This window comes from Atractosteus spatula, chromosome 25 (genome assembly GCF_055471065.1).
Source record: "Atractosteus spatula isolate fAtrSpa1 chromosome 25, fAtrSpa1.hap1, whole genome shotgun sequence".
Taxonomy (NCBI): Eukaryota; Metazoa; Chordata; class Actinopteri; order Semionotiformes; family Lepisosteidae; genus Atractosteus; species Atractosteus spatula.
The window spans coordinates 2,410,694-2,435,413 of record NC_142730.1 but is presented as its reverse complement, the minus strand read 5'-3'; the positions used below and the strand labels follow the sequence as shown (position 1 = coordinate 2,435,413).

The 24,720-nt window shown below is 49.2% G+C and overlaps 3 protein-coding genes across 4 annotated transcripts; all 3 read left to right on the top strand.

The window, feature by feature from the left end:
- The first annotated feature begins 1,871 nt into the window (after nt 1–1,871).
- Nucleotides 1,872–6,020, top strand: LOC148815041 (immunity-related GTPase family M protein 3). Its single transcript, XM_088905404.1, has 3 exons — nt 1,872–2,089; nt 3,279–4,022; nt 4,828–6,020. The coding sequence occupies exons 2-3, from the start codon at nt 3,286–3,288 to the stop codon at nt 5,609–5,611; spliced, it is 1,521 nt and encodes a 506-aa protein (XP_088761530.1). The 5' UTR covers nt 1,872–2,089; nt 3,279–3,285; the 3' UTR covers nt 5,612–6,020.
- A 1,909-nt stretch (nt 6,021–7,929) lies between these two features.
- On the top strand, nt 7,930–8,714 carry LOC148815040 (immunity-related GTPase family M protein 2-like). The gene is made up of 2 exons (XM_088905812.1): nt 7,930–7,953; nt 8,175–8,714. Exons 1-2 carry the CDS (start codon nt 7,930–7,932, stop codon nt 8,712–8,714), a joined length of 564 nt encoding a protein of 187 aa, XP_088761938.1.
- Nucleotides 8,715–9,790: 1,076 nt separating this feature from the next.
- On the top strand, nt 9,791–23,690 carry ppox (protoporphyrinogen oxidase). 2 transcript variants are annotated; one of them, XM_088905388.1, is made up of 13 exons: nt 9,791–9,862; nt 13,235–13,344; nt 14,182–14,316; nt 15,004–15,119; nt 15,903–16,035; nt 16,551–16,695; nt 17,465–17,661; nt 18,015–18,075; nt 18,514–18,632; nt 18,735–18,848; nt 20,895–21,044; nt 21,877–21,919; nt 22,638–23,690. In XM_088905388.1, exons 2-13 carry the CDS (start codon nt 13,258–13,260, stop codon nt 22,763–22,765), a joined length of 1,428 nt encoding a protein of 475 aa, XP_088761514.1. In that variant the 5' UTR covers nt 9,791–9,862; nt 13,235–13,257; the 3' UTR covers nt 22,766–23,690. The 2 variants fall into 2 exon arrangements, with proteins under 2 accessions (XP_088761514.1, XP_088761515.1); XM_088905389.1 differs by lacking the exons at nt 17,465–17,661; nt 18,015–18,075.
- Nucleotides 23,691–24,720: the final 1,030 nt, after the last annotated feature.

The following is a 24,720-nucleotide window of genomic DNA, read 5'->3' as shown; positions in this document are numbered from 1 at the left end:
CCTTATCTCTTCCACAGTACCTCAGAAACTGCACTTGCAAAGGAAACAGAGTTGTTAATGAGAAGCCTGTACTGAGCCACCTTATTTGAGGGCATTGATGCCCCAGCTTTGGGGAAAACAAACCAAAAGCTCCTTTCTTTTCTGTAATCAGCTCAGCTGGCAGCTGTGTTTCCTCCAAAGGGGAGGCTCAACAGTCTTCAGGATCATCGTGATCCCTAACTGGAAAAGATTTTCTCATGACCTAGCAACACTGGGTGCATCAGAGCATTTAACTTTCAGAGAGGCAAATGTGCTCCTGAAATGAGCACCACTGTTTTTCTTTATTATTTTACCAGTCATATCAATTTAGAATAATCCTTATTTGTTGGAGACCTGTTCATATGGCAGGATATCTGCAGGAGGGTGGCATGGTGACACAGTGGTCAGCATTGCTGTCTCACATTGCTGGGTCCCTGGGTTCAGTTCCTGGGGTGCTGTCTGTGTGGAGTTTGCATGTTCCCCCGATATGTTCATATGGGTCTCCTCCAGGTGCTCTGGTTTCCTCCCACAGTCCAAAGGCATGCTGGCAGGTTAAATGGCTTCTGGGGAAATTGGCCCTGGGCCCTGAGTGAGTGTGTGTCTTTGTCTGCGTGTGATGTCCATCTGCAGCGGACTGGCGCCCCGTTTAGGGTGCACCCTGTCTTGCGATGAGTAAGAGAAGCAGTAAAGTGGCAGAGCTCCAGCAGGTAAAGATGTATTGGTGCCTGTTTTCTGTGCTGCACCCGACAGAGAGACAGCTGTGTTGGCTCATTTTTTTCTTTAATCAGATCAGCCCCACTCATGACTCGCTAAATAAACAGACTATAAACGCTACGTGTGAGCTCAGGCAAAACAGAGGGTTTGCAGAAGGCAAATGTTTGGAGTTCAAACAAAAGACTATTTAATGGACGGAGGTCATTCCTATTTAAGTATGAACAGAAGACAGATAAATACAGGTAAGAAGCTAAGGGGAAGAATGCTGACATTCCCATTTTGCTCTGTAGAGCTTACATTGCTGGATAGTAAGAACAATTCCAAACATGAAGAAAAAGTAGCCATACGTCTCTCAGAGAGGACTGTTGGCTGAAAAGCCCACCTGCAGTCTTCTGCTGTGAGAGTTCTGTGGAAGGCAGCCTAACCTCTCCTGAAATGGGACAAGTTAAACACAGTGCTATGTTCATCTCATCCTACAATTCACCTTCCTAAAAGACAAGCATGGTACAATCTGTAAAGCACAGTGAAATGAGGGTAAATGCAGTGTGACATGTTTTAAAGTGCAGCGAAATTAATGGAGAAAGCAAACTGTAATATATGATGTATAAAACATAGTAAAAGCAGAGTAAAGTGTAGTAAAGTGTGGAACAACACAATCAAAGCAAGGTATAGTGTAGTAGAGTGAAGAGCAAAATCATGGTAAAAGTACAGTAATGGGCACTAATTACGCGAGACATCATGGCAGTTCAGTGACGTGTAGAACAGCACATTGAGACTAACGAAAATAAAGTGAACTAAATCATGGTAAAAGCATGGAGAGGCAGAGACAATATAACAAGTTTGAAAAGTATGGCATAAACACGGTACAACCCTCAGAAAATTGCAAAACCCTACATGTTCACTGCGATAATCTTTCACTAGTGAAGCTGTGACGAAATATGCTGTCCACAGTGCGCCAAGACAGATGTGGCTGGTAGATTCAGAATGCCTTGTGCAACGCCCCATGAACCTTAATCTATTGGGATCTGCATGACTGAGGATCTACAGCATGGTCAGCCATTTTCCAGTGATGATCATCAGTGGCTTGTGGTCTTCTTTTCATACTAACACACCGCACTTGTTCTTATCTCTTCCAAGCTACAGCTCCCTGCTGCAATCAGGATAGATCTGTGACCTGTTGAGGTTTGTACTCCTGGTACTGCCCCCTTGACAGCACAGCAGCCAACACCCATCTGTTTGGAGTGCCGCTGTGCCAGCACGCAACTTTCACTGTGTGGCTGGTCGAGCCTGCGGAAACAACAGCTCCTGCTTCAGAGCAGCCCGTACGTTCCCCCTACAGGAGACTCCTCCGGAGCAGGTAAGGGGGAATCAGACCTCCCGTCTCTTCTTCTGCATTATTTCATCGGCAACAGGCAGGGAGCAAATGTGGAAAATCTCTCTTCAGCCGCACGAAATGCATAAAATGGATAGCATTTCCCGAAGTCGTTTTTGCAACATTTTTGATTTCAAAACAACACATAGAAAAGACTGCTTCGAAACAGCAAGAGCTTGTGCACCAAAAAAAAAAAACAGGAATAGGAAAAGTGAAAAATGGATTGTAAGACAAAAGAGCATCTGACCTTGTCAGATTCTGTACCAGCAAAACCTAAATTCTTTGCACAAGAACAATTTATAAGGATTATTTAAACCAAAGCACAATCCAAGGGCTACCTTACATTCCAACCAACCTTACAAAATTGTTTTACCTGAAATCACATGCATCAGCAATCACCACTGTGGCTGAAGGATTAAAATCACTTTAATTATGACAGAAGATTAATGGTCGTTACAGATCTGAAGTGAATTCGGTCAGTGTCGTGTGTAACAGAAATATGTATGCTGCGTGCGTACGTTTCTGTGTGGAAATAAGTGAGGCACCGATACACAGAGGCTTCAATAAATATTGGTGTTACAGGTGTGCAGGTGTCCTGAGTCAAAACAAATATTTATAGTAGTTGGATGACAGCACAATGTGCACAGCCTTTCGCATCCCGGAGTAATAGCATCCTTTTCTTTGTTCTCTTTGAACTTTTCTCTGAGATCTCTCTGTCTCTGAGCCTTGGTGGAAGAGTTTTCCACAAAGGCAGTTCCTGTGCTGTTGATCAGAGCCTTAAAAGTGCCATATGATCCCTCAATCCAAGGCGCCATCTGTTGTTTGCCAGGAGAGTCCGCTGTGTCGTTATCACACACACTGAAGAAAACTAGAAGTATGGTTCAAGTAGGGAGCTGCGTCAGCATGCATGGTTGCAAAGGAACAAGTAAAGGTTTATTCCAGGCTGAAAAGAGAAGAGAGAAAACACAACTTTTTGTTTCTGCCGAAACATTGTGTTTCTTTTCTTCTCTTCTCTTCTCAGTCTGGAATAAACCTTGACTTGCTCCTTAGAAGGTTGGTTCTGCTGTCGAGAGACCCACGCAGATCTGGCAAAATTTTTGAAGGGTTTCAGCTGAAGGTGTTTAACTTTTCACCAGTTAACTCAGGGCCTTTCTCTTTCCGATGTGCGCTCCAGGCGTGCGATGGCCGGCAAGATACGAGACGAAGACCTGGAAAGGGTGACGACCATCTTCAAGTCTGTCAAGCTGGCGGACGGCGACGCCAAGCTGCAGGCGGTTCTGGACCTGTACGATCGCTTCAAGCTGGACGTTGCCGTGACTGGAGGGTCGCGCGCCAGCAACATGAGGTTGATCAACATCATCCGGGGGCTGGGGGGCCACGGCGACGGGGCGGGCCCGGCCGGGGAGGCCGAGGGCGCCGCCGAGCCCGTGATGTTCCCCCACCCCACGCATCCCGACGTGCGGATCTGGAATCTGCCGGGGCTGACCACCCCTTCCTTCAGCTCCCAGGACAGCGCCCAGAAGCTGAACGTCGACTTGCACGACGTCCTCGTCGTGATCACGTCCGAGCGCTGCCAGGACGACAACGCCCTCCTGGCCGCCGAGATCCAGAAAAAGCAGAAGTTCGTCTACTTTGTCCGCCCGGAAAAGGAGGAGGACTTGCTTCCCATCAGCAGGAATCGCGACGTCTGCAAAACCTGCGCTTGGGAGAGAATGAGGGAGCAGCAGATCGCTTCCCTGGGAAGGGGCACTCTCTCCCAGAGCTCCGTCCTGCCGGATTCGGAAATCGACATTGTTGGCTTTGCCGATCTGGAGAAGATCTTGACCGAAGCCTTTCCAGAACTGAAGAAGGCAGCGTTCAGCCTGTTCATGGTCAATGTCACCAGGGAAATTCGGGGCCCCAAGTTCATGACCAAGACGTAAGTGTGGGGATCAGCGATGGCCAATCTTGGCTCTACTGCAGTGGTTCCCAACTTTTTTTCCCAACCAAGTTTTGGGTTTTCCCTCGAGCCCGAGGTCTTAATCACAGGCTCGTTGGTGTCAGATTTCTGTTTGGGGTGCATGAAAAAAAATTGTTTCTTTCTGATCTTAAAAAGTCAGATGGGATTTGTGATTAGTGTCAGCCAAGGTCTGAAATTTCTGAGTTTCAGAACTGCCCTCATTCAAGTGTGAAGCCTGAAATATTAACCCACTGGACCTCGGCAGGAGGGAAAAACACTTATATAGTGCCACACCCACTGGGTGGGCGTGTCTTATATTTGTCCCGCCTAGTCAGGGGGTGTGTCTTCAATGTCATTTGCACTATGGGTGCATCTGACACAATGTCTGTTCTTGAACAACTGAACAACAATTGTTCGGCAGCATCTTTTTCCACCTTTTTATTTTACATTAGAGACTACGGACCTTGAAATTTCCTCCACAGTCCAAAGAAATGCTCGTAGGTTCACTGGCTTCTGGGGGAAATCGGCCCTGGCGTGAGTGAAGTAGTTCGAGCTGCCAAAGCACACATAAAGGTTGATTCCCTGCTGAAAAGAGAAGAAAAGAAACAACGTTTCGGCTGTGAAGCCTTCTTCAAGTGTGAGAGAGAGAGGGTGCGAGTATGTGCTTGTCTGGGTGTGTCCTGTGACTGACTGGTATCCCGCACGGGGACGCCCCACTCCGTGCCCGTTGCTTGTGCTGTGATGTAGCGACATGAAGGTCATCTCTGTGCTCTCTCCTCATTAGGAGCGCCTTGCCGGAAGTCGTTAAGATGGAGAAAATGAGCAGCGAGGACCTGGAAACGATCCGGGCTGTGTTTCAGTCCGCTGACCTGACAGACGACGCGTCCAAACTCCACGCCATACTGAGCGCGCTGGATCACTTCCAGCTGGACATCGGGGTGGTCGGAGAAGCAGGATGCGGGGCGTCCACCTTTGTCAATGCCCTCCGGGGGCTAAAGGATGCTGATGAAGGTGCCGCCCCCACCGGGGTAACCGATACCACCACAGAACCCGCGGCGTACCCCCTCCCCGCTCACCCCGACGTCAGACTGTGGGATCTCCCTGGAATGGGCCGCTTGACGGACACAGACCCGCCCCCGGCAGACGGCGCCCCCCAGATCGGGCCCCCGCCTTGCGATTTCTACATCATTCTGTCCTCGGAGCGCCTGAGGCTCAGCCCCGTCCTCCTCGCGCGCAAGCTGGCCGGCTTGAGAAAGAGCTTCTGCTTCGTGCTGTCCAGGGTGGACCTGGCGAGAGAGCCGCAGGCGGCAGGGCAGCCGGGGGAGGGCGAGGTCGCCGCCCTGCAGGCGGTCAGGCAGACCTGCGCCGAAGGACTGCAGCGGGCCAAGCTATCCGACAGCTCCGTGTTCCTGGTCTCCGGGTTGCAGGCGGAGAAGTTCGACTTCCCCAGCCTCAGGAAAACTCTGCAGGAGGACATTCCCGAGCTCAGGAGGCGCTCCTTCGTCCTTTACATGGCCGAGCTGGCCAAGCAGATCTGGGAGAAAAACGACCCTTGTGTGCTGATGTGATGTTATAGCCTTCTGAGCTACGGGCTCTACACTATATTTCTGCAGCTTTTCTTCTCTTTCTCATTTAATGCCTCAGAAATAAAAAAAAATGAAAATTGTAATTTTTGATTGCTATCAGCGAGGGGAATTAGCCATGTATTGATGTTTTTTTTGTTTTACAACAAAACAATGACGGATATTGATTCATGTCCAGTGTCTTTTAAGGAGATCAGGAATTCAAGTTAATGGATTAAGTTTATCAGAAAGATACATTATGAAGAACATAGATTTATCTTTTAATAAGCTGATTTGTGTCTAAGCATTAGGTGCTGCATTGTATAAAATTATGTAGTTTTCATAGGGGTGGAAATTTTATGTAAAGTGTCAACTTCATGAACTATAAGTTAAATAAAGATACTCCTTTCCATTCATGAAATAATTTTGTGGGTTATTTTGCCAATTTTTAAAATCTTATTAAACACTTAACATAAGGCCCTACAGAATGTACAGATGCATGAGTGTATGTCTTATTTATTTCCTTCTACAGCTATGGGCCAAAATCATTTCAAACTCTTCTTTTCATGAACAGGACTTGATAAGCCAATAATTGCTAAATTAATAAATGCCTGTCTGCCAGTGCTGTTGGAAGGAAGCTACAGGAATGAAACTGATAATGCAGTCATAATTTTCAAGTTTATTCATTTTTGACCTACTAAGTGGGAAAAGGTTATAGCCTCAGGGTGGCCAGTAAATCCCAGTTTAAGTAGATCCTGTTAATCAGAAAACATTTTAAGATGTCATAGCAATAACGATATAAATAAGCATGAACGTGTTTTGGAAGCAAAGTACATCTTAGTCTCTAAATGATTCGACTGCTCATTTGTAGAGGCTCTACAAAATAAATAACGCCTAAATTTCAGGTATTTTATTTCATAATGAGCCTTAATGACTGACATGCAGCAGCAGCAACAAAAGCGTACATATATATATAAGAAATAACCAACTCTTATGCCATCCGTCTTGGTCACGGCCTCCCTGACCCCAAAGGGCACAGATGAAGGTGGTCTTGCCTGTGTTGGCATCTCCGACAACCGCCACGTCCGGCTTGAATTGGTCAGACATCTTCAGAATGGCTTCCAGCTGGAGCTCGGCGTCCACTACCCAAACAGACTTGGACTTGGAGATTTCCTGCGAGTCATCTTTGGCGATCTTGGGAGGCACCGCTAATCTACAAAAAGAAAATTCGGGACTTTAGGAACTTGCCTTGTGTTTTGTTTAGTATTGTCATTTTCCGCCATGTTGCAGAAGTACGTTTAACAAGAGATGCAAGGCTCTTACTAATAAGCCAATTTGCGCATTAATTTTATCAATGGCCGAATGAGCACTGCTAGTTAAAGTTTTGCCTGCAATCCAGTTAGCGTGATTAACTCTCTCCTACAGTAAATCTCTTTGATAAAGTTCCAAGCCTCAGACAAACCACTGTTGAATCGTTAACGGGTGGCTCAAGGTGTCCATGACTGAACAAACACCGGCAGGGTCAGACGCCAGATTTGTTTTGGTTTGGTTTGGTTTTCCCGGTAACAAAAGCAACTGAAGCATTTCAGCAAAGTGAAAAGAAAAAAAAAAGTGTTGATTCAGCGAGTGCTGCCTTTCCGAGGTCATTAGAATAAAACAGGCTCATCTTCTTAACAAGAGCTATTTTGAAGATGTACAGCAGAGCAAAAAAAAAAAATTCCAGGGCTTTACATACAGTGCAAGGACCTGCGATTCCGTTTTGTTGCAAACTTCTTAGATAGGAAATAAAATCTTTGGTCATATTAAAGTTCAGTTCCCCCACATCCAGACTGTGGACTGCTCTTAATTTCTACGTGAACACAACCTACCTGGGAGAAGGAGGCTTACATTGGTACATCAGGCTGCAGGGGCAGAGCCTGCCTTTGAGAAAATGGGATAGATAGATAATACTTTATTAATCCCGTAGGGAAATTGATGTGTTACAGCAGTCCAGCCCAAGACAAGCAAAACAGACATCAGAATCGTTATAAAACAAAAGACAAACAAGATAAATAAAAATAAATAAATACATAGGTGTGTGCAAAATGTGCTGATCATAGTCACTGTAAAAACAATAAAATATGTGCAAAATGTGCATAGGTTTATACAGACTGATTGTCCAAAAAGTACAATGGAGTAAACATGCTGTCCATAGAGGAGCAAATGAAGGGCTAACAGTCCCAGCCTAGGGCAGCGTTATACTGTACACCCTGACAGCTGCCGGGAGGAAAGACCTGCGGAAACGTTCCCTTGAACGTTTCCCCATCCTTCCCAGCTGAAGAAGGATGAAGAAGACAGCCCACGAAGATGTCGTTTTCAAGGAGCAGGAGACTTTATTTAGGAGCGCTAGGAAGCCTGACTAAATAAGCCGTGTCAATAAATAAGACCTCCACAGATATGCAGTGTTAAAGAGGTGCTTAAAAGCAGGAAAATTGAAAGTACCAATCAGCGGGTTGGCCCTGGCATCGCGCCCTTTTGAACTGCCTGGTTAAACGTGCGTCGCTGCGTGTTTCTGTCCGTCATCGGAGAGGCAGGAGCGGGGACGTCGCTCTTTATCAACGCGCTGAGGGGGGTGAAGAATGAGAGTCTCGGCGCCGCGCCCACGGGCGATAGAGAGACCACAACGACGCCCACCGCCTGCACTCACCCCGCATACCCGGGCGTTAGATTCTGGGACCTGCCGGGAATAGGGGGTTTGGCTCAATGGACAGAGAGAAGCCTCCAAGCGGACAACGTCCTCGTCTCCCTGAAAGCCACGTACGGTGTGTATCTCATCGTGGTTTCGGAGCGCCTGAGACTCTGTCACATTCAGCTGGCGAGGAGGGTCAGGGGGCTGAAGAAGGCTTTTTATCTGGTGTTCTGCAAGATGGACGCGGACGGCGGCCCGGGCGGTTTCGCCGAGCGGCTGAGGAGGAGCTGTGCCGATACTCTGCGCGGGACCGGCCTGGCCGACGCCCCCGTGTTTCTCGTGTCCAGCTTCCAGGCGGGGGCGGGGGGGGGGGGGGGGGGGGGCTGGACTTCCCACGCCTTGAGCGGGCCCTGCGGGAGCACATACCGCACCCGAGGCTGAAGGCCTTCCTCAAGAGCCTGCCCGGAGTGATCGCCGACAGCTCAGAAAGACACCAGCGGGAATTAGCTCTGAACTCACCGGGGTTTTCACTCAAATATTGAAGTATATTTACAAGGTAGCGCCGCGAACATCGTTTTAAATGCAAGCTTTGTCTTTTTAAAAGTAATTGTACTTTTCCTGTGGGTGTGCATAGCTTTCAAGGGTGGGGGGACGCGCTGGCGGCTCGACAGAAGAAAAAGGTTCGAGTTTGCTGAATATTGCACACGAGGCATTTCTTCCTTTTAAACCATATTTCGAACATCGAATACTTTAGAAAATAGCCTCGACTATCCGGTAGATGTCAGCAAAGGACCATGTTAGCCACGCCACTTTGGCATCATTTCTTACACTCGTAAAGAGCTTTTCTGGACACTCCACTCAAAGCTCTTTACAGGTCATGGGGATCCCCTCTAATCCCACCAGTGTGCAGCCCCACCTGGATGATGCTCTACTAAGTCTTCAGAGGAATGTAGTTTCGAATGATACCTCTCCGTTGGAGAGAGACAAGAATTGCGCTTTATCCTGGAAGGTACACGGGCGTAATAAAATCACTTGTCTCAAATAATGACTGTTGGTTATTTCTTAGTCTTCATTTTTAGCCATGTTAAGCTCGGCGCACCTGCGTGGAAAATCTGGCACTGAATTGACGAGAAAGAAAAACAGTTTAATATAAATAATATATCCCAACGGGACCTGAGGAATAAAAGTGTATCGAGTTCTGCTTGTATCCCAAATACATTCTTTCAGAAAACCTTTCTTTTTTCCTGTGAAGTCCTAGAAAACTCCCGATGTCCTACGTAACCATGCAGGTGCGTGTAACAGTTCCACCAACGCGTTATTTGTTATTAGCAGTAAGAACACAGGTATATATGATTATGCTCTTAAGTATTAATGATTTTAAATTTACAGAGAGAGGAGGAGGTCGCTCTTTTGTGGGAGGGCGTTAAGGCCTACCGTCTCCTCTCATTGGTCAGGTCCTGTAACGCGTTCCGCCTCGTGATTGGAGGACTAAGCCAACACATTCCATGACCGGAAGCGTCGCGCTCGGGACGTGACAGTGTGTCAGCGTCTCTCAGAAGCGGAGGGTTGTGCGGTGGTTTTAAATACAGGTAAAGCAAACGCTTACAATTTTTAATTCCTCCACGAGTTAGCGATCACAGGCGAGGCAAGTCGATGCTGAGGTCCAACGGGGTGGCGGATCTGTAATTGCAGTGCGAAGCTGTTCTTGCAGAACTGCAGGCATGTGTACTGCAGGTACAGTAGTTGTCAGGTACAGTACTCTGGTAGTTCACTCAGGTTTACCGAAACCAGTTTATGTCTGCAAGCATTTTGTGTTTTATTGTTTTCTCGATCAGAAAGCAAGCTTGGCGACTGGACAGCAGGTCTTTTACGTGTTGTGTGTTGTTGCACGCGGTCGCGGAGGTGTATTTTGGGAAGGTCTGGAGTTGTTCTGGGACATCAAGTGATTTCGTTTTATTTTTGCTTCATGTAGACAGTAAAGTGTGAAAAGATACTTGCTCGGGACTCTGACGAGGTACGTAACCTGGTCAGAAGAACCAGGATCCAGGGCCAGTATGTGTATTTGTTCAGAGGAAGACAATGCCTGGTATTTTATTTAAAGTATAACATTTGTTCAATAAAGACGGGTGAAATAATCTGTCTGCAGTTCTGTCAGTTTTTAATCGACGACGTCCGCTTTCAGCTTCTTTCTTCAGATCTGCTTCCTAGTCTTGGAGTACGCCAGTGCTCTGCTTTTAGTTACTTTTTAAAATTATGTAAGTCATTTATTTTTATTTTTCGATTATTGTTCGACACTGTATCATCCCCATCTGCATCTGTACATTACTAATGCGTAGGCAGTTAGGGGTTGTTTGGAAAATTGTGGGCGAATGTCTATTTAAAAAGTAGAAGTGAGTTTCATTACTTTAAATTACTCTGCTAGATAAACGAAACTAGACGTAACTGCGCGACTGTGCAACACTGTTCGTAAGTACTGTAATGTCTGACTCTTGAAAGAAAGTATGTCTCGCGACACATTGAATTCGCTCTGTAACATGATATCACTTGGAATGCAACGGATGCGCAAAAAAATAATTTCCAGTCTTCTTAGATGTAATCACGAGGGTGATGGCCCTCTTGTCGAAAGTTATGAAACGCAGGTAACGTGTTCAGTTCGTCATCAGTGGTTTCGCGGCTGAACCGATTACAACCAATCCGTGAAATAGCCGATACCGATTACTGTTGACTATTCGACTGATTGTAATGAAATTTTCTATGATGACTTTAGTTGGTTGCGCCAAGCCTGCCAATAGCTCTGGGAAAGCTCTGCATTTCGAGTTATGTACAAGGTATGTGTAAAAGTTTTGTTTAAAAGCAGTATTATACGTACAGAGAGAGCCTTTAAAACACAGCAAATGACTCTCGTAATCGAATAGTAACGTTGTGTATTTAATGACTCTCGGGTTAGTTTTGGAATGCGGATAAAAGGTCACTGTTTGCCTAAACTAGATTTCAGCCTCTTTGTAAACCGGGTCACTTCGGAGAAGGAACTGGGCAAGAACTGTTTATCTGATGCAATAAAGCCACAGGCAGTTCACGCTAGTTATCATGCGCTGTAGTTAACTGAAAGTGTAACAGGCGTCTATAGAGAGCTGCTCAAAGTAAGCAGGGTTTCCTGATGCCACAGTGGATCAGCTGGAGCTGCAGATTTCTCGGGTTTCATCGCATGTGGTCTGAAATTCCCCTGATAGCCAGCTTGCTGGGGGGAAGGTGCTAATGACTTATTTTGAAGATTCCCCTTGTATTTCCAGAGGCTGCAAAACTATAGCACAAGCCCATGCCATAGTAAAATGGTAATACATTTTTTAATGCATTTAAAAAGTCAAAATTGCAATCCAAGAAGGAGGTAACGGGAAGTTGTGATCATCCGCCATCAGACCTGTGGAGTTTGGTCATGTCAGGCTCCAGGCAGAAGGATAGAGAGGAACTCAAGCAGCTGTGGAGCTGCGTTTAGGACGTGCTGGGCTTTCCTTAGATGTCATTAGTGCTCCTTGTAGAAATGTAGTGTCTGCAGAGCTTATTGCACCAGAGGTGCTTCTCCTTTATTCCACTTGCTCGTGCTCGTCAGGCGGCCAGGCGGGGCTGCTCTCTGAGAGTCGAGGCGCCTGTCGCTGGGCGCTGTCTGGCGATAAAAGGCCCGGCGGCTTTTATCACAGCTCGCGCGCTTGTCCCACCCCGGTATCTCCTCCCGCCGTCTCTTCCTGCCTTCCGCCGTGCCCTGTGTGGGCTCCTGGTGTCCCGGCCTTCTCCGGCTGCTATCTCTCCAGGACACCCGGGCAGAGAGTGGTGTGTACATGGCACCTCCTGGGTCACTGTGCAAGAGCAGCTGTAGCTCCTGAATGGACAGAAGATCAAGGGCCCTGTGAGGGGAGAGAGGGGTAGAAGGGAGAGGAGAGAGGGGTAGAAGGGAGAGGAGAGAGGGGTAGAAGGGAGAGGGGGATAGGAGAGAGGGGAAGAAGGGAGAGGGGGAGGGGGAGAGAGGGGTAGAAGGGAGAGGAGGGGGAGGGGGAGAGAGGGGTAGAAGGGAGAGGAGGGGGAGGGGGAGAGAGGGGGAGGGGGAGAGAGGGGTAGAAGGGAGAGGAGGGGGAGGGGGAGAGAGGGGTAGAAGGGAGAGGAGAGAGGGGTAGAAGGGAGAGGGGGAGGGGGAGAGAGGGGTAGAAGGGAGAGGAGAGAGGGGTAGAAGGGAGAGGGGGAGGGGGAGAGAGGGGTAGAAGGGAGAGGAGAGAGGGGGAGAGAGGGGTAGAAGGGAGAGGAGAGAGGGGTAGAAGGGAGAGGGGGAGGGTGAGAGAGGGGTAGAAGGGAGAGGAGAGAGGGGTAGAAGGGAGAGGAGAGAGGGGTAGAAGGGAGAGGGGGAGGGGGAGAGAGGGGTAGAAGGGAGAGGAGAGAGGGGTAGAAGGGAGAGGGGGAGGGTGAGAGAGGGGTAGAAGGGAGAGGAGAGAGGGGTAGAAGGGAGAGGGGGAGGGGGAGAGAGGGGTAGAAGGGAGAGGAGAGAGGGGTAGAAGGGAGAGGGGGAGGGTGAGAGAGGGGTAGAAGGGAGAGGAGAGAGGGGTAGAAGGGAGAGGGGGATAGGAGAGAGGGGAAGAAGGGAAAGGGGGAAGGGGGAGGGGGGAAAGGGGAGAGGGGAGTGGATCGTGCCATTGCTGAAATGTGATTCACGTTGGCATCCTCTACAGTTCCCATGCCTTTGTCTCACAATACACCTTTTATAGTGGGCTGAGCCAAGCCCAGATTCCACAGAAACATGGGCAGTCTTGCCAGGACCGCACCTGACGGTGTCAGCCTTCCAGCTCTGGAGGCAGGAGACAGTCCTGGCCCAGCAGGAAGCCTGAAGAGTAATATTGAAAAACCTGAAAAGATGATCTCTGTCTGTTCCACGGCGCTGGTGTATACAAGATGTCTCTGTGCTTTGTGTGCCTACACAGGGAGGGCTGCCCAGGACGTCTGAATGCAGAGGGCGGTGGCAGTCATCGGAGGGGGTATGAGTGGGCTCTCCGCTTGCTATCACCTGAGCAGAAGCCCCCGAATATCCCAGGTACTGCGCCTTCTGCTCTGTGTGACGCTTGGCTCTGGGTTGGAGGTCGAAGCAAAAGTATTGCACCTGCCTGCAGGCATGGAAACCAGCATGAAATAAGATCCTGTGATAGAAGATCCTGTGAAGATCCTAGATGGCACAAAAAGCAAAAAAAAAAAGCCTTTTGTGTGATATTTGCTTGACTGAGTGCCTGTACACGTCCTTCAAAGTGAGGCTTATAATGTATAATAATAATAATAATAATAATAATAATAATAATAATAATAATACCTTTCCTTATCAGTAATTCCCTACAGTTTTAGAGCTCTTTTTTGGACACTGCACTCAGAGCTCTTTACAGGTAATGGGGATCCCCTCCACCACCACCAGTGGTCAGCCCCACTTGGATGATGCAACAGCAGGCAAAGTGCGCCAGTCTGCTCCCCAAATACCAGGGGAGCAGAGTGGTGAAGCCAGTCATTAAAACTCCCAGGGTGTTTCTTGAAAAGAGTCGGGGTTTTACCCCAGTGTACCCCATTGTCCTTTACCAGTCATGGCCTCCTAATAATCCCCCTCTCTGAACTGGCTTCATCACTCTGAGAGCTGGTGTGTGGGGAGCGGACTGGCGCATCATCCAGGTGGGGGAACACACTGGTGGTGGTGGAGGGGATCCCCATAACCTGTAAAGAGCTTCGAGTGGAGTGTCCAGAAAGGCGCTATATAAGTATGAGACTTATTCTTATTCTACTTAACCAAAAGGGTCCAGCCCAGCCTGCGGTGATCCAGCCCTCGAGGAGGGGAGCTGGATCGGTCCGGGGGGCCGGACCTCACCGCGTGCTGTCCCCCGTGTGTCTGCAGGTGGTGCTGCTGGAAGCCAGCGGGCAGCTGGGCGGCTGGCTGCGGTCCACGCGGAGGGAGGACGGGGCGATCTTCGAGCACGGGCCCAGGGGCGTGCGTCCAGCCGGAGCGGTGGGCAGGAGCACCCTGGACATGGTACCTTCACCGGAGGCCTCGAACCCGGGCGTTAACCCCACGGCTCACTGCAGCCGCCCTCTGGGACATTCCCAGGGGGAGCTGCACTCCCGATTTTGATTAAATCTCGGTAACAAAATAAATTCACTGACGGTACGGCAACATTTTTTCCATTTCCGGCTCACGGGTCACTGCCATGACTAATGTAGTGCAATGTGGTACAGCAGACGTTTCACCATTGAAATCCTCCAGAAAGAAAATACCCCTGACTGTAATTGCACCATCTCATAGAGCCACACACACTGGTGGCATGGGCTTCCTAATATTTTGGCCAAAGGCCATGTGGGGCCTCTATGTGATGTAAGAGCATTCTTCTCAGCACGGGGTGTGTTCCACAGGCACAGTTTGCCCGGCTCAAAGCTGACTTTGTAATCATCATCATCATCATCGTGGTCCACTGGAGAGACGACTCTGTCACCCATCTAGTTTAAAGGATCCAGTTCTGGTGAAAACTTTTGATCATCTAGCAGAGCTATCGGAGAGAAATGGCAGATGACACGTGGGCTTGTGAGCGAGATGCCCCCGGGAGAAAAGCAATTGTAGCGCCAGGGCCGAAGTGATCACAGATAGAAGATATTCAGCTGAGCTCGGTCTGCGCCTTTCTAAGCTGATCTGAATACAAAGATCATCCTCCCTGCTCTACACTAGGTCTCGGAGCTGGGCCTGGAGGCCGAGGTGCTGCCCGTGCTGGCCAGTCACGAGGCCTCCAAAAACCGCTTCCTGTACGTCGGCGGCCAGCTACACAGGATGCCCTCCGGAGTGGGGTGAGTCTGCTACCCGAGGTAGAAGGGGCTTCGTGATTGAAGTAGCTGTGGGGCAGTTCGTCGACAGAGGAGCAGGATACAGCCCTGTCTGAGCCCAGTGCACACCCCAGCACAGTGTGGGGTCTGTCCCGCACGAGAGCCGGACTGCTGAAGGTCTCTACCCCTTATTGTGCTGTTCAGCCTCCTGTCGGAGGTGACAGACTGGCCTGCTTCAGGCTCGGGTGGTCTGCGTGCTGTTGTTCCAGATCGATCGCTCTTTTCTCTTAATGACCTCGTTAGGGGCAAACCAATCACTGCCGTTTAATCAGTCAGGGGCTGTAACAGACCTTGGAGCAGTTTTCAGGCTGGTGCAGGGCTGCGTAGAGAACACATTCCAATAATTCTTCCACACATTACACAGCATGATGAAGCAATACCGCTACAACCTTGAAAATGTGCTGAATTTTTTTTTTCCCCAATTCAAGGTTGTAACATATGCCTCATAAATTTATGGTCCTTTTCCAGCTGGCAGTTTCCCTGTTTTTTCTGCCTTCAGCCTGATTCTTGATCGTTATGTTGCCAAGTGAGTGTACTAGAAGTGGAAGTACAAACTATCCCAGAATCCCCTCCAGTGATGCAGAGAGAATTCTGGGCTAGCTTATATTTCCGCTTCCTGTCCATCCTCATCCATTGACCTGGATGAGACAGCTGGACCAGGGTGTCCTGATCGTGCCCAGTGTAACCATCTCCTCTCCCCTCTCTCCCCTCCCCTGCTGTGGTGTCGCTGCTGCCCCCCGGTGACAGTGGGGTGGTGCGGACGGTGCCTCCTTTCTCCCGCCCACTGGCGGTGAGCATCCTGAAGGAGCTGCTGACTCGCAGGGGGGACCAGGAGGATGAATCCATCCACGGGTTCGTAGAGCGTCGCCTGGGGAAAGAGGTGAGACAGGGCCGCCTCTGTGGAGAACACACACTTGTGCACGGGACCGTGGGCCATCGGGTCCAGTCTTGCTCGTTTCATTGAAACTAGACCATCCCAGAATCCTAACCTGCTCCTTCTTGAATCACTCTCCCTAATCCTATTCCCAAAGATCAAAGAGTTCCAGACTCCCGCTGCCGTTGGTGTCAAGTAGTATCTCTTAAAGGCCGGCACATGCTCCTGATTTCCATCCTGTGGGTCCTAGATCGATATTTGGATACCTGATGTAAACCTGCATCCATTCATTTTTTCTGACTGCTTCTTCCAAGTCAGGGTCTCATGAATCAGTTAGTGCATGTGCCTGCATTCAGGACAGAGAACAGGTGGCTGGTGTTTACACAAAGAGGTAGCAGGAGTGTGGAGCAGCTCGCCCTCCCCTGTCGTGAGTGACTCCCAGAAGAGGCGTCGTGGAGCGGGGAAGCTGGTAAACATGTTTCTGCGTGTGCAGAGGGCTCAGCGGCGTGCTCTCTCCCCAGCTCGCGGACATCGTGATGGACTGCCTGTGCCGGGGGGTGTTTGCCGGGAACTGCCGCGAGCTGAGCGTGCGCTCCTGCTTCCCGCCGCTCTTCCGCGCCGAGCGGGACTACGGCTCCGTCGTGCTGGGACTGATCCGCGGGGGAGGTGATGCACGGCGCCCCGTTCACCGCCGTCTTGCACACAGGCCTCCTGGATGATCACGGAGGCGCAGAGGGTCATGTTTTGGAATGATACCCCCTCCTGTGATTTAAACCGTCATTTGGAGCCACACCCACACCTGTGACATGGGGTTCCTAATAATTTGGCCCATACCATGTGGGGCCTCTGTCTGACGCAAGAGTAGTCTTATCAGCACGGCATGCATTTCCAGTTTCACTGTGGCTACAGTTTTGCAGTCTAGCCCATCGCCCTGCTCGGATTTTGCCCTGGTAGTTAATAATAATAATTGCTTACACTTCTATAGCGCTTTTCCGGACACTCCACTCAAAGCACTTTACAACTCATGGGGATCCCCTCCACCACCATCCGTGTGTACCCCCACCTGGATGATGCCCCAGTCCGCTCCCCACACACCAGCTCTCAGTGGGAAGGAGAGTAGAGTGATGAAGCCAGTTCAGAGATGGGGCCAGGGGGGAAATTTGGCCGGGACCCTGGAGTTAAACCCTGTTTTTTTAATGACCAGTACAGCTTTTACAGTACAGTGTCCCTGATACTATACTAGGGCATTAGAACCCACACAGACCGCAGGGTGGGCGCCCCCTGCTGGCCCCACTAACACATCTTCCTGCAGCAGCCTCAGCTTCCCCAGGAGCCTCCCACTCAGGTACTGGCGTGACTCACACCTGCTGGGCTCCAGTGGGCGGCCAGCTGGGAGCTGCGGGCTGACGGTGTTCGATGGTGTCTGGATCCGCAGAGCGGGACAGGAAGCCGCGCAGCGGGCTGGCCCGGCGGGCGCAGGCGGAGCGCTGGACGCAGTGGTCCCTGAGGAGGGGCATGCAGGCCCTGCCCGAGGCGCTGGAGGACAGGCTGAAGGCGGACCAGCGAGTGGCCGTGCACGCACAGGCCCCCGTGCAGGGCCTGAGCCGGCCAGCAGGGGGCAGTGGCTGGCTGGTGAGTCGGAGGGGTCTGGGGATGGGTTGCAATTAATTAATAATGAAACCTGCTCACTGCAGGCTTCTTCTCGATTGTTTTAATGCTTCTTGAGATTGTTTTTTTTACTAATTGCACACAAATCAGTTTTTGTTCACTCTGCATAGATAAAATAAATCTTCTACCTGAAGGTCTGTAATGTAGCAGGCTGCTCATGTACTGTCTCTTTTGTCATTAAGAAATCGGGCCTCTTGATTAGGTTATGAGTTAGCGTCACTGAAGATCTCCTTTGTGTTCTTTCTGCACTGGGGACTGTTAATTCAGAATAGGAACAGGGAACTTCTCCTCAGGGTCCCTGTTGTTCTGTGCTGTAGATCAAGCTGCAGGACGGCACTATCAAGGCTGATCACGTCATATCTGCAGTGCCAGCAAAAGGTAAGGTCTGTGGTGTGTTTGTACATTGAGCAAACCTGCACCCAGCTGGGTCGCGAACACGCCGAGCAGTCAGACTGGAAATCCGTACCACCGTCTGACCCCCGTTCTATCAGATCGCTGCGCAAGTGCACTCAAAAGATAGGAGTTTGTTGGCGCTTCCCAAGTTGGTGTGCCGGAAAGTAAAATTGTAATAAAACATTGTCGAAAGGACAGTGTGTGATCGATTTCTTGTTTGCACTGACACTGTGCTGTGTGAAAACTAAAGTTGATTCTACAAACTTGTGAATGGAAAACCAAAGTTTTTTATCTAAACTTGTTCCTGTAATTGTTCTGGTATTAGTTGTTAAAGTTTCCATTCTTGCGCAACAGTTATGGTATATCTAGTGCTTATTTTATTTTTGCGTCTGTAACCACGGTTTCCCCGTGTGCGAACTGCAGTTCTGGCCTCAGTGCTGCCCCCTGCTGACAGCCCCCTCTCCGAGGAGCTCCGTGGCATCCAGTCCGTCACAGTGGCCGTGGTCAACCTGGAGTACGAGGGGTCCGTCCTGCCCTTCACGGTGAGCAGCCCGCCGCCCGGGGGGGGTCCCCCTGACCCGTCCACAGTCTCCACGGGGGTCTCATTCCCCAGAGCCTGATTCCCTCGGTTCTCTCTCCTGCAGGGGTTCGGTCACCTGGTGCCTTCCTTCGAGAACGGGGCTCTGCTGGGGATCGTCTACGACTCGGTCGCCTTCCCCCAGCACAACCGGCGGGGCGACCCCAGCACCAGGCTGACGGTGAGGACGAGTGGCCTGGGGTTGATTTCCCAGAGTGCCGCCTGGCCTGCGATCCCTGTCCGTTTTCAGATTTTCCACCCTACTGCCCTGCACATAGTTAACAGCTGGCTGGAGAGCCTCAGACTCGGTACACATCTGCACTCCGCACATTTCCCATGGTCTCTCATTTTATTTTCTCACTTCTACATATTTATTGTCCCAGAACATATGTATTGCGCCTGTCGTTATTATTTATGATGCTTGTAATGTACTGTCTACCTTGTGTGGTGAAGTCTGCTGCACTGTGTCCCGAGAGATCAGAGCGATTAAGAATTCCAATGCACATGCGTACAGGGCAATAAACTCCTCTACTCTGTATCCCGAAGGCTGTCCAGGGGGGCGATCTTTAAATAGGGTGGAATATGCACTCCTTAGCACTCTTCCTCTTAATTTGTACTCGTCTCCAAAATCCTATTTTCGTCTGTGATCATAGAGCATTACTTGAGATGCCGTTGTCACTAACTTGGAGGCTTCCAGATTCTTTAATCAAATCCCTTTCTGGCCTTTTTGGCGTCTCACCTAGTTAATGAAATACAGATCTGAAACGGAGAAATAAACTGAGTTTATTTATTTGACCCTTGTCCAGAGCAAGTTGCATTTGCATCAATTTACACAGGAAGTATTCGGGTTAAGTACTTTCCTGAAAGGTACAACAGCTATGTCTGGGATGTGAACTTGCAACCTACCTGTCAAGAACCCGTGACGATCTTAGCTACTGGGTGATTAGTGCTCCTGCCTCTCCGCTCTTGGGTCCTGGGTTCGATTCTGGGCTGTGTGGAGTGCGTGCGTCTGTGTGCGTATGTGCAGGAGCCCTGCGACGGACTGGCGTCTCAGCGAGGGGGTCGTCCTGCCTTGCCCCCTGGCCTTTCTGCGTTCATCTCTGGATAGATCTTAACTGCCGGCCTCCAGAGTGAGAGCTCATGTAGCGAAGGCTGGGGCGATATCATGAATAAAGAGGTGTAGCTGAACAAATAATATCCATCTTGCTCCGCACAGTTTGTCATCGTGTTTCCACCAAGTGATAAGAAGTACGCCTGCAGCCATGTAGCCAGACGATATTATCTGTATCCGCAGTGGTGCTGTGACACAAAGCGCTGATAATGGGAGAGCTTTCGGTCTTTTTTCTTTGTAGTTGCCTCAGTAAGAGAATTCCCCATTTATCACGTTTCCGGGCTGCTGCAGTCTGCCGGAGTTATCGCCGCGGCCCAGCCAGGAGAAATTTGCTCTGCTGTTTGTTTGTTTTTTTCCCTTTCCACCTGCCTGCACTGTGGACATTATTATTATATTATTACTCAGATGGAGATTCGCGAGCAAAAAAAAAAGCGTATTTGTTTAAAGCCATTATCCGCCTCCGCAGAGAAGCTTGGAAGCTGGTGGTCTGTGCAGGCAGGGCCCGGGCTGCAGGAGTAAATTGGGTTAAGGTGCTCCCAGCTGTAGGAAAACTGTTGCCGTTCTGTTCAATTTCTGCCGATTTCCCCTGCTGTCGGCTGTCGTTTCATCTCGAGCTGAGACGAGACGTGGAACAGATCGATGTCCTGTGAGAACGTCCTTAGATGAGGGTCTCTGAGAGAGCCACTTATCCGAGCAGATGTCAGAAACCCTTTTATTGAGAAAAATAGCCCCTCTTGAGCTTGGAGAAGACGGGCTGTTCTAACCGTACTGGCATGTTTTAAACTGTAGGTGTCGTCACTAGTGTGCCCATCTCCCCTTGTCGATTTAAGAGGCTGTCCTCGTCTAAACCCCCCCCCTCGTCCAGCGTTCAGCAAGTGCAGCTTCTGTGAAATGGGTTAAAGCACGAGCTCATTGACTCCGAGCCGGACTCTAGCTTTCCGACTCTCAGGGGGTGGGTTTCTGATACCATTCCCCCCCCCAACACCACACACTCCCCTTTCCAGTGGGCCGCAGGACTTGTAGAGATGTAATTCAGGAAGGAGCAGGACCCCCAGGATGCGATAGAGCCGTGACTGTGAAAATCAAGAGCCAACTGGGGCAGTGGTGCTTTTGCAGGTCATGATGGGAGGAGCGTGGTTCTCCGAAGCCTTTGGCAGCCCTGAGGAAGTGACTGGCCAGCAGCTGCTACAGATGGCGACCCAGGCAGTGAAAGGGCACTTGGGGGTCTCCGCAGAGCCGGTGTGGAGCCACGTGGCCTTGCAAAAGGTAAGCAACTCTTCATCATATAGGGGAGGGAGTGGGTCTATAATTCAATTTCTGCCTGTGTTGGAATAAGTTTGTAATTCAGAACCATCAAGCAGGCAGGGTGACATTAGTCTTGGCTTTCAAATTCAGATTCCCCCCCGTCATCATAGTGATCTATAGACAAAGCAAATAAGCCCGTCTGGTGATAAATATCTGGGCAGATGGGTGATTTGTTTGCACCAGCGGAAGACTCAAACAACAGAGTCCCAGCTCAATTCCTCAAGCCCATGGGCACCGCTGTAGTAATCTTTCATTGGCGATAAGGACGGGCCACTGCAGATCTCAGAACTCTTTTGGCTTAAGCTGATTTAGAGGAGCGAATTCCTTTTTTGAAGAAGCTGGTTCTTAGAAGTTTTTTTTTTTTTTTTTTTGGCCTTCGCCTGTTTAAAATTCCAAGGCTCCTGAACAAAGCAGTTCTAAAGCGAATAATCCCACCGACCCCCGTCGTCGGCTCTTGAGGTGGGTTCTGAGCGGCTCTAGATGTCGAATGGGACGGCCTCTTCCCGCTGTCCTCAGACCGAAAGCTTCGCAGTGATTCTGCCCCGTCGAACGGCCGTGATCATCCCTCTGCCTCAGGCTCGGAGCGCCGGAACTGTGGGAAATTGGAATCTCTTCCACTGCCTCTCTGTAGGAAGAGTGTTCTTTGCCATGACTGGGATTTTGTTTTTCCTCTTCTTCCCTTCTTGAGGTTGGGAATGGAGGGGGTGAGGCGATGGGGAAGTATAGTTGGACATAGGTGAACATCCCTGAACAAAATGTTCAAAAGAAATCTCTGTGCTTTTTTTCTTTTCAGGACTGCATACCCCAGTACACGCTAGGACACTGGAAACGGCTGGGTAAGGGCCAGATTTTGCTTGATTCTGTAGGATACTTGTCTTCCTGTTGCTGAGCATAGCTTGAAGCTTAGTCCTAACATTTTACCAACACTCAAAGCCAAATGAAATAAGCCACTGCTTTTAGATTCTATGGCTTAAATTGACTCTCAGCTTCAACTGAATGTATGACTGCAAATCAGACCCTATATTTCTGATGGCAGCTTTTCAAAAGCTTCCTCCTTCCCAATGCAGACCAGGCCTGCTTTTTTGTCTTCCATGAGGATTGTGAAGGGCGATTAGATGCAGAATTTGCCAAAGCACAGCTTTTCACGCATTGTGTTGGCTGTGCCAGCGCGGAAATGCAAATTCTGACATGTAATTTTGTGATTCACTTGTCAACGTATATATTCCATACGGGATGGAAGATGATTCATTGTGAACAGCGGATTATTTTATTAAGCAGATGGTGATATTGCAGCAAGTATCAGGTTGAATATAGAACATGTGTATGATGTTCATGCTGCCAGTACTGCAGTACTTCCTAACAGGCTTGTTTGAAACCAGCAAGATGCCAGTTCCATCTAGCAAAGCCTTGAGATAGTATTTCCATCCTAATATTTTTTTCACTTTAGTCCAAATGCTCTCTTTAGAAGCTATTGCTTACTTTTATTTTTATTTGGGTTATATTTTTTTTGTGTTTTTCAAACCATCAGCCATCTTGTCCCCCTTCTGTTAACAGAAAAAATCAGGCACTACATCAGCCACCACAGCCTGCCACTCAGCCTAGTGGGGGCCTCCTTTGATGGAGTCTCTGTGAATGATGTCATCCGCAGTGGACAGATGGCGGCAGAGAGGATTGTGGGATAGGCAAGGGGAAGACTGAGTACCCTTGAGAGACATGAAAGAGACTAATCTACTACCGGACATTAATCTGTGAACTGTGAAGCTGCTAGAGTACATTCGGTCATGCGTAACTCAGTTGACATTAGGGGTGTGAAGATTTGCCGATTTGCCAAATCAGACATGTCAGTATGTCTAAACCCTATACAGCAGTTAAGCTGCATTTTGTTGGAATTTAAACTTTGTTTTGCTGGTAGTAGTTATCTTCCAGTCTTCATTGGATTTCTGCATGGCAGAGGTTACCATGATGTAACCTGAATTTAATTAGCATTCAAGTCAAATAAGTTTTGGATGTTGTTTACCAGTAAGTGAGTACTGTATGTACTGCGTCTGGCTTTGTCAAGCCCCTTCAGACACATTACGACTGGGGACGAGGGGTGGTTCCTTACTCAAAGGATTGCAGGAATCTGGAAGGAGCTTACAGCGATGCTGGGATCCTTCAAGACAGCTCAGAAGAGATCCTCAGCTCCATCAGCAATTAACAGCCAATGACACACAATGCTCCAGCTGGCCTGCAATTATGTGTCCCATTTTGCATGCATGCATGCCCTGCCATGATTTCTCAGTGCAGTGCTTTTATCATGGTAGACCACTGTACGCAGTTCACAGGCAAGAAATACATCTTAATTCTACAGACTGACAACTTCTTGCAGCCTTTGCCTTCCTGACACAGCGTTGCACCGATACCAGTGAGGCCTTGTCTGGGTTCCACTGTGTGGAAATAATACAGATGGTTTTATTTGTAGGATTTCTCTTGGTGTTCTTGAAATACAAATTGATCATACCTTTACACTGAAGACGTGTGATTGCTCACGAGCCTCCAGCAGTGACTGATTATTTTTATGGCAAATATTAACATTTTTCTAGTCAAATAAAAGTGACCCGTTTTACAATCCTGCTGTATTTTTGTTGTTGTTGTTGTTGTTGTCTGTCGATCGACTTGCTGTCATCTTCAGACTTGCTCTATCGCTGTCTCAGTGTGCGTCCCACTCGACGCAACTACCCCTTACTGTCAACAGGGGGCATCACGCTCCGTTCAAAGTGCTTTCGATAAAATGATGTAATAATCAGATGCTTTTGATCAAACGTGTTCTGAATGGGAGTGGAGTGAGGGAATTATTTCCATACATTAATATATCGGATTTTTACTGTTTTCGTGTAGGGGGGGAGTTTGCTGCACGCGATAAAAAGCTACATAATGGTTGTTGAATGGAATGTATAATGTTGAATATATAATGGATACATTTCCATTTTCCGTCGGACCTCGCTGGTCGTAAACCGACAGTTCCTGATTATATTCGATGCGGTTATTATTTGTACGAGTGTCGCAGAACACCAGTAGCTAACCTGGTATGGCGTTGCTGTCAGAGTAGGTTAAGAGTAGGTCTTTTGTGTCGGCTCCCGTCGTGGCTTCTGTCTGGAGAGGATGTGACTGTAATAAACCGAGACTCGGTTTCTGGGATGAGCTACCGCCTCCCGTCCCCTCCGGATGGCGCCCGAGGTCTGTTCGCGAACCGCGACCGCCCGTGAGAGACGGGCATCGGCGCGCAAGGCCGAGCCCGGCTTCTTCACCAGCGACACAAGGCGCTTTTAAAATCGCTATAGCATCTCCACGCCGCGCTGTTCGTGGGATTGTTGAAAATACTGGAACGCGTGAATGGATGTGCACTTTTCCCTTCGCGTACGACGTGTTTCCTTCAGCACAATGGTAGACCGACAGGCAGCGACAGCCGCCCCGATATTCCAAGTTTAAAAGGGCTACCGGCATGCTGCTACAGAGGAAAGGGTTTGTAAAAATAAAGGCTGGTGCTAAGTGGCATTTTGCCGTAAAAACTGGATTTCTCGAGCCCGGGGGTTGTCAAGATAGACCTGTCTACAATGATTATTGAGAGCCAACCCTAATGGCATTCTGTCAAACTCAA

Coding starts and splice junctions, on each gene's coding strand:
- LOC148815041 (XM_088905404.1), top strand. CDS start 3,286: ATGGCCGGCAAGATACGAGACGAAGACCTGGAAAGGGTGACGACCATC. Junction 4,023..4,827: donor CCCAAGTTCATGACCAAGAC/GTAAGTGTGGGG, acceptor TCTCCTCATTAG/GAGCGCCTTGCCGGAAGTCG.
- LOC148815040 (XM_088905812.1), top strand. CDS start 7,930: ATGAAGAAGACAGCCCACGAAGAT. Junction 7,954..8,174: donor AGAAGACAGCCCACGAAGAT/GTCGTTTTCAAG, acceptor GTCATCGGAGAG/GCAGGAGCGGGGACGTCGCT.
- ppox (XM_088905388.1), top strand. CDS start 13,258: ATGCAGAGGGCGGTGGCAGTCATCGGAGGGGGTATGAGTGGGCTCTCC. Junction 14,317..15,003: donor GCAGGAGCACCCTGGACATG/GTACCTTCACCG, acceptor GCTCTACACTAG/GTCTCGGAGCTGGGCCTGGA. Junction 18,849..20,894: donor ACCCCAGCACCAGGCTGACG/GTGAGGACGAGT, acceptor GTGCTTTTGCAG/GTCATGATGGGAGGAGCGTG.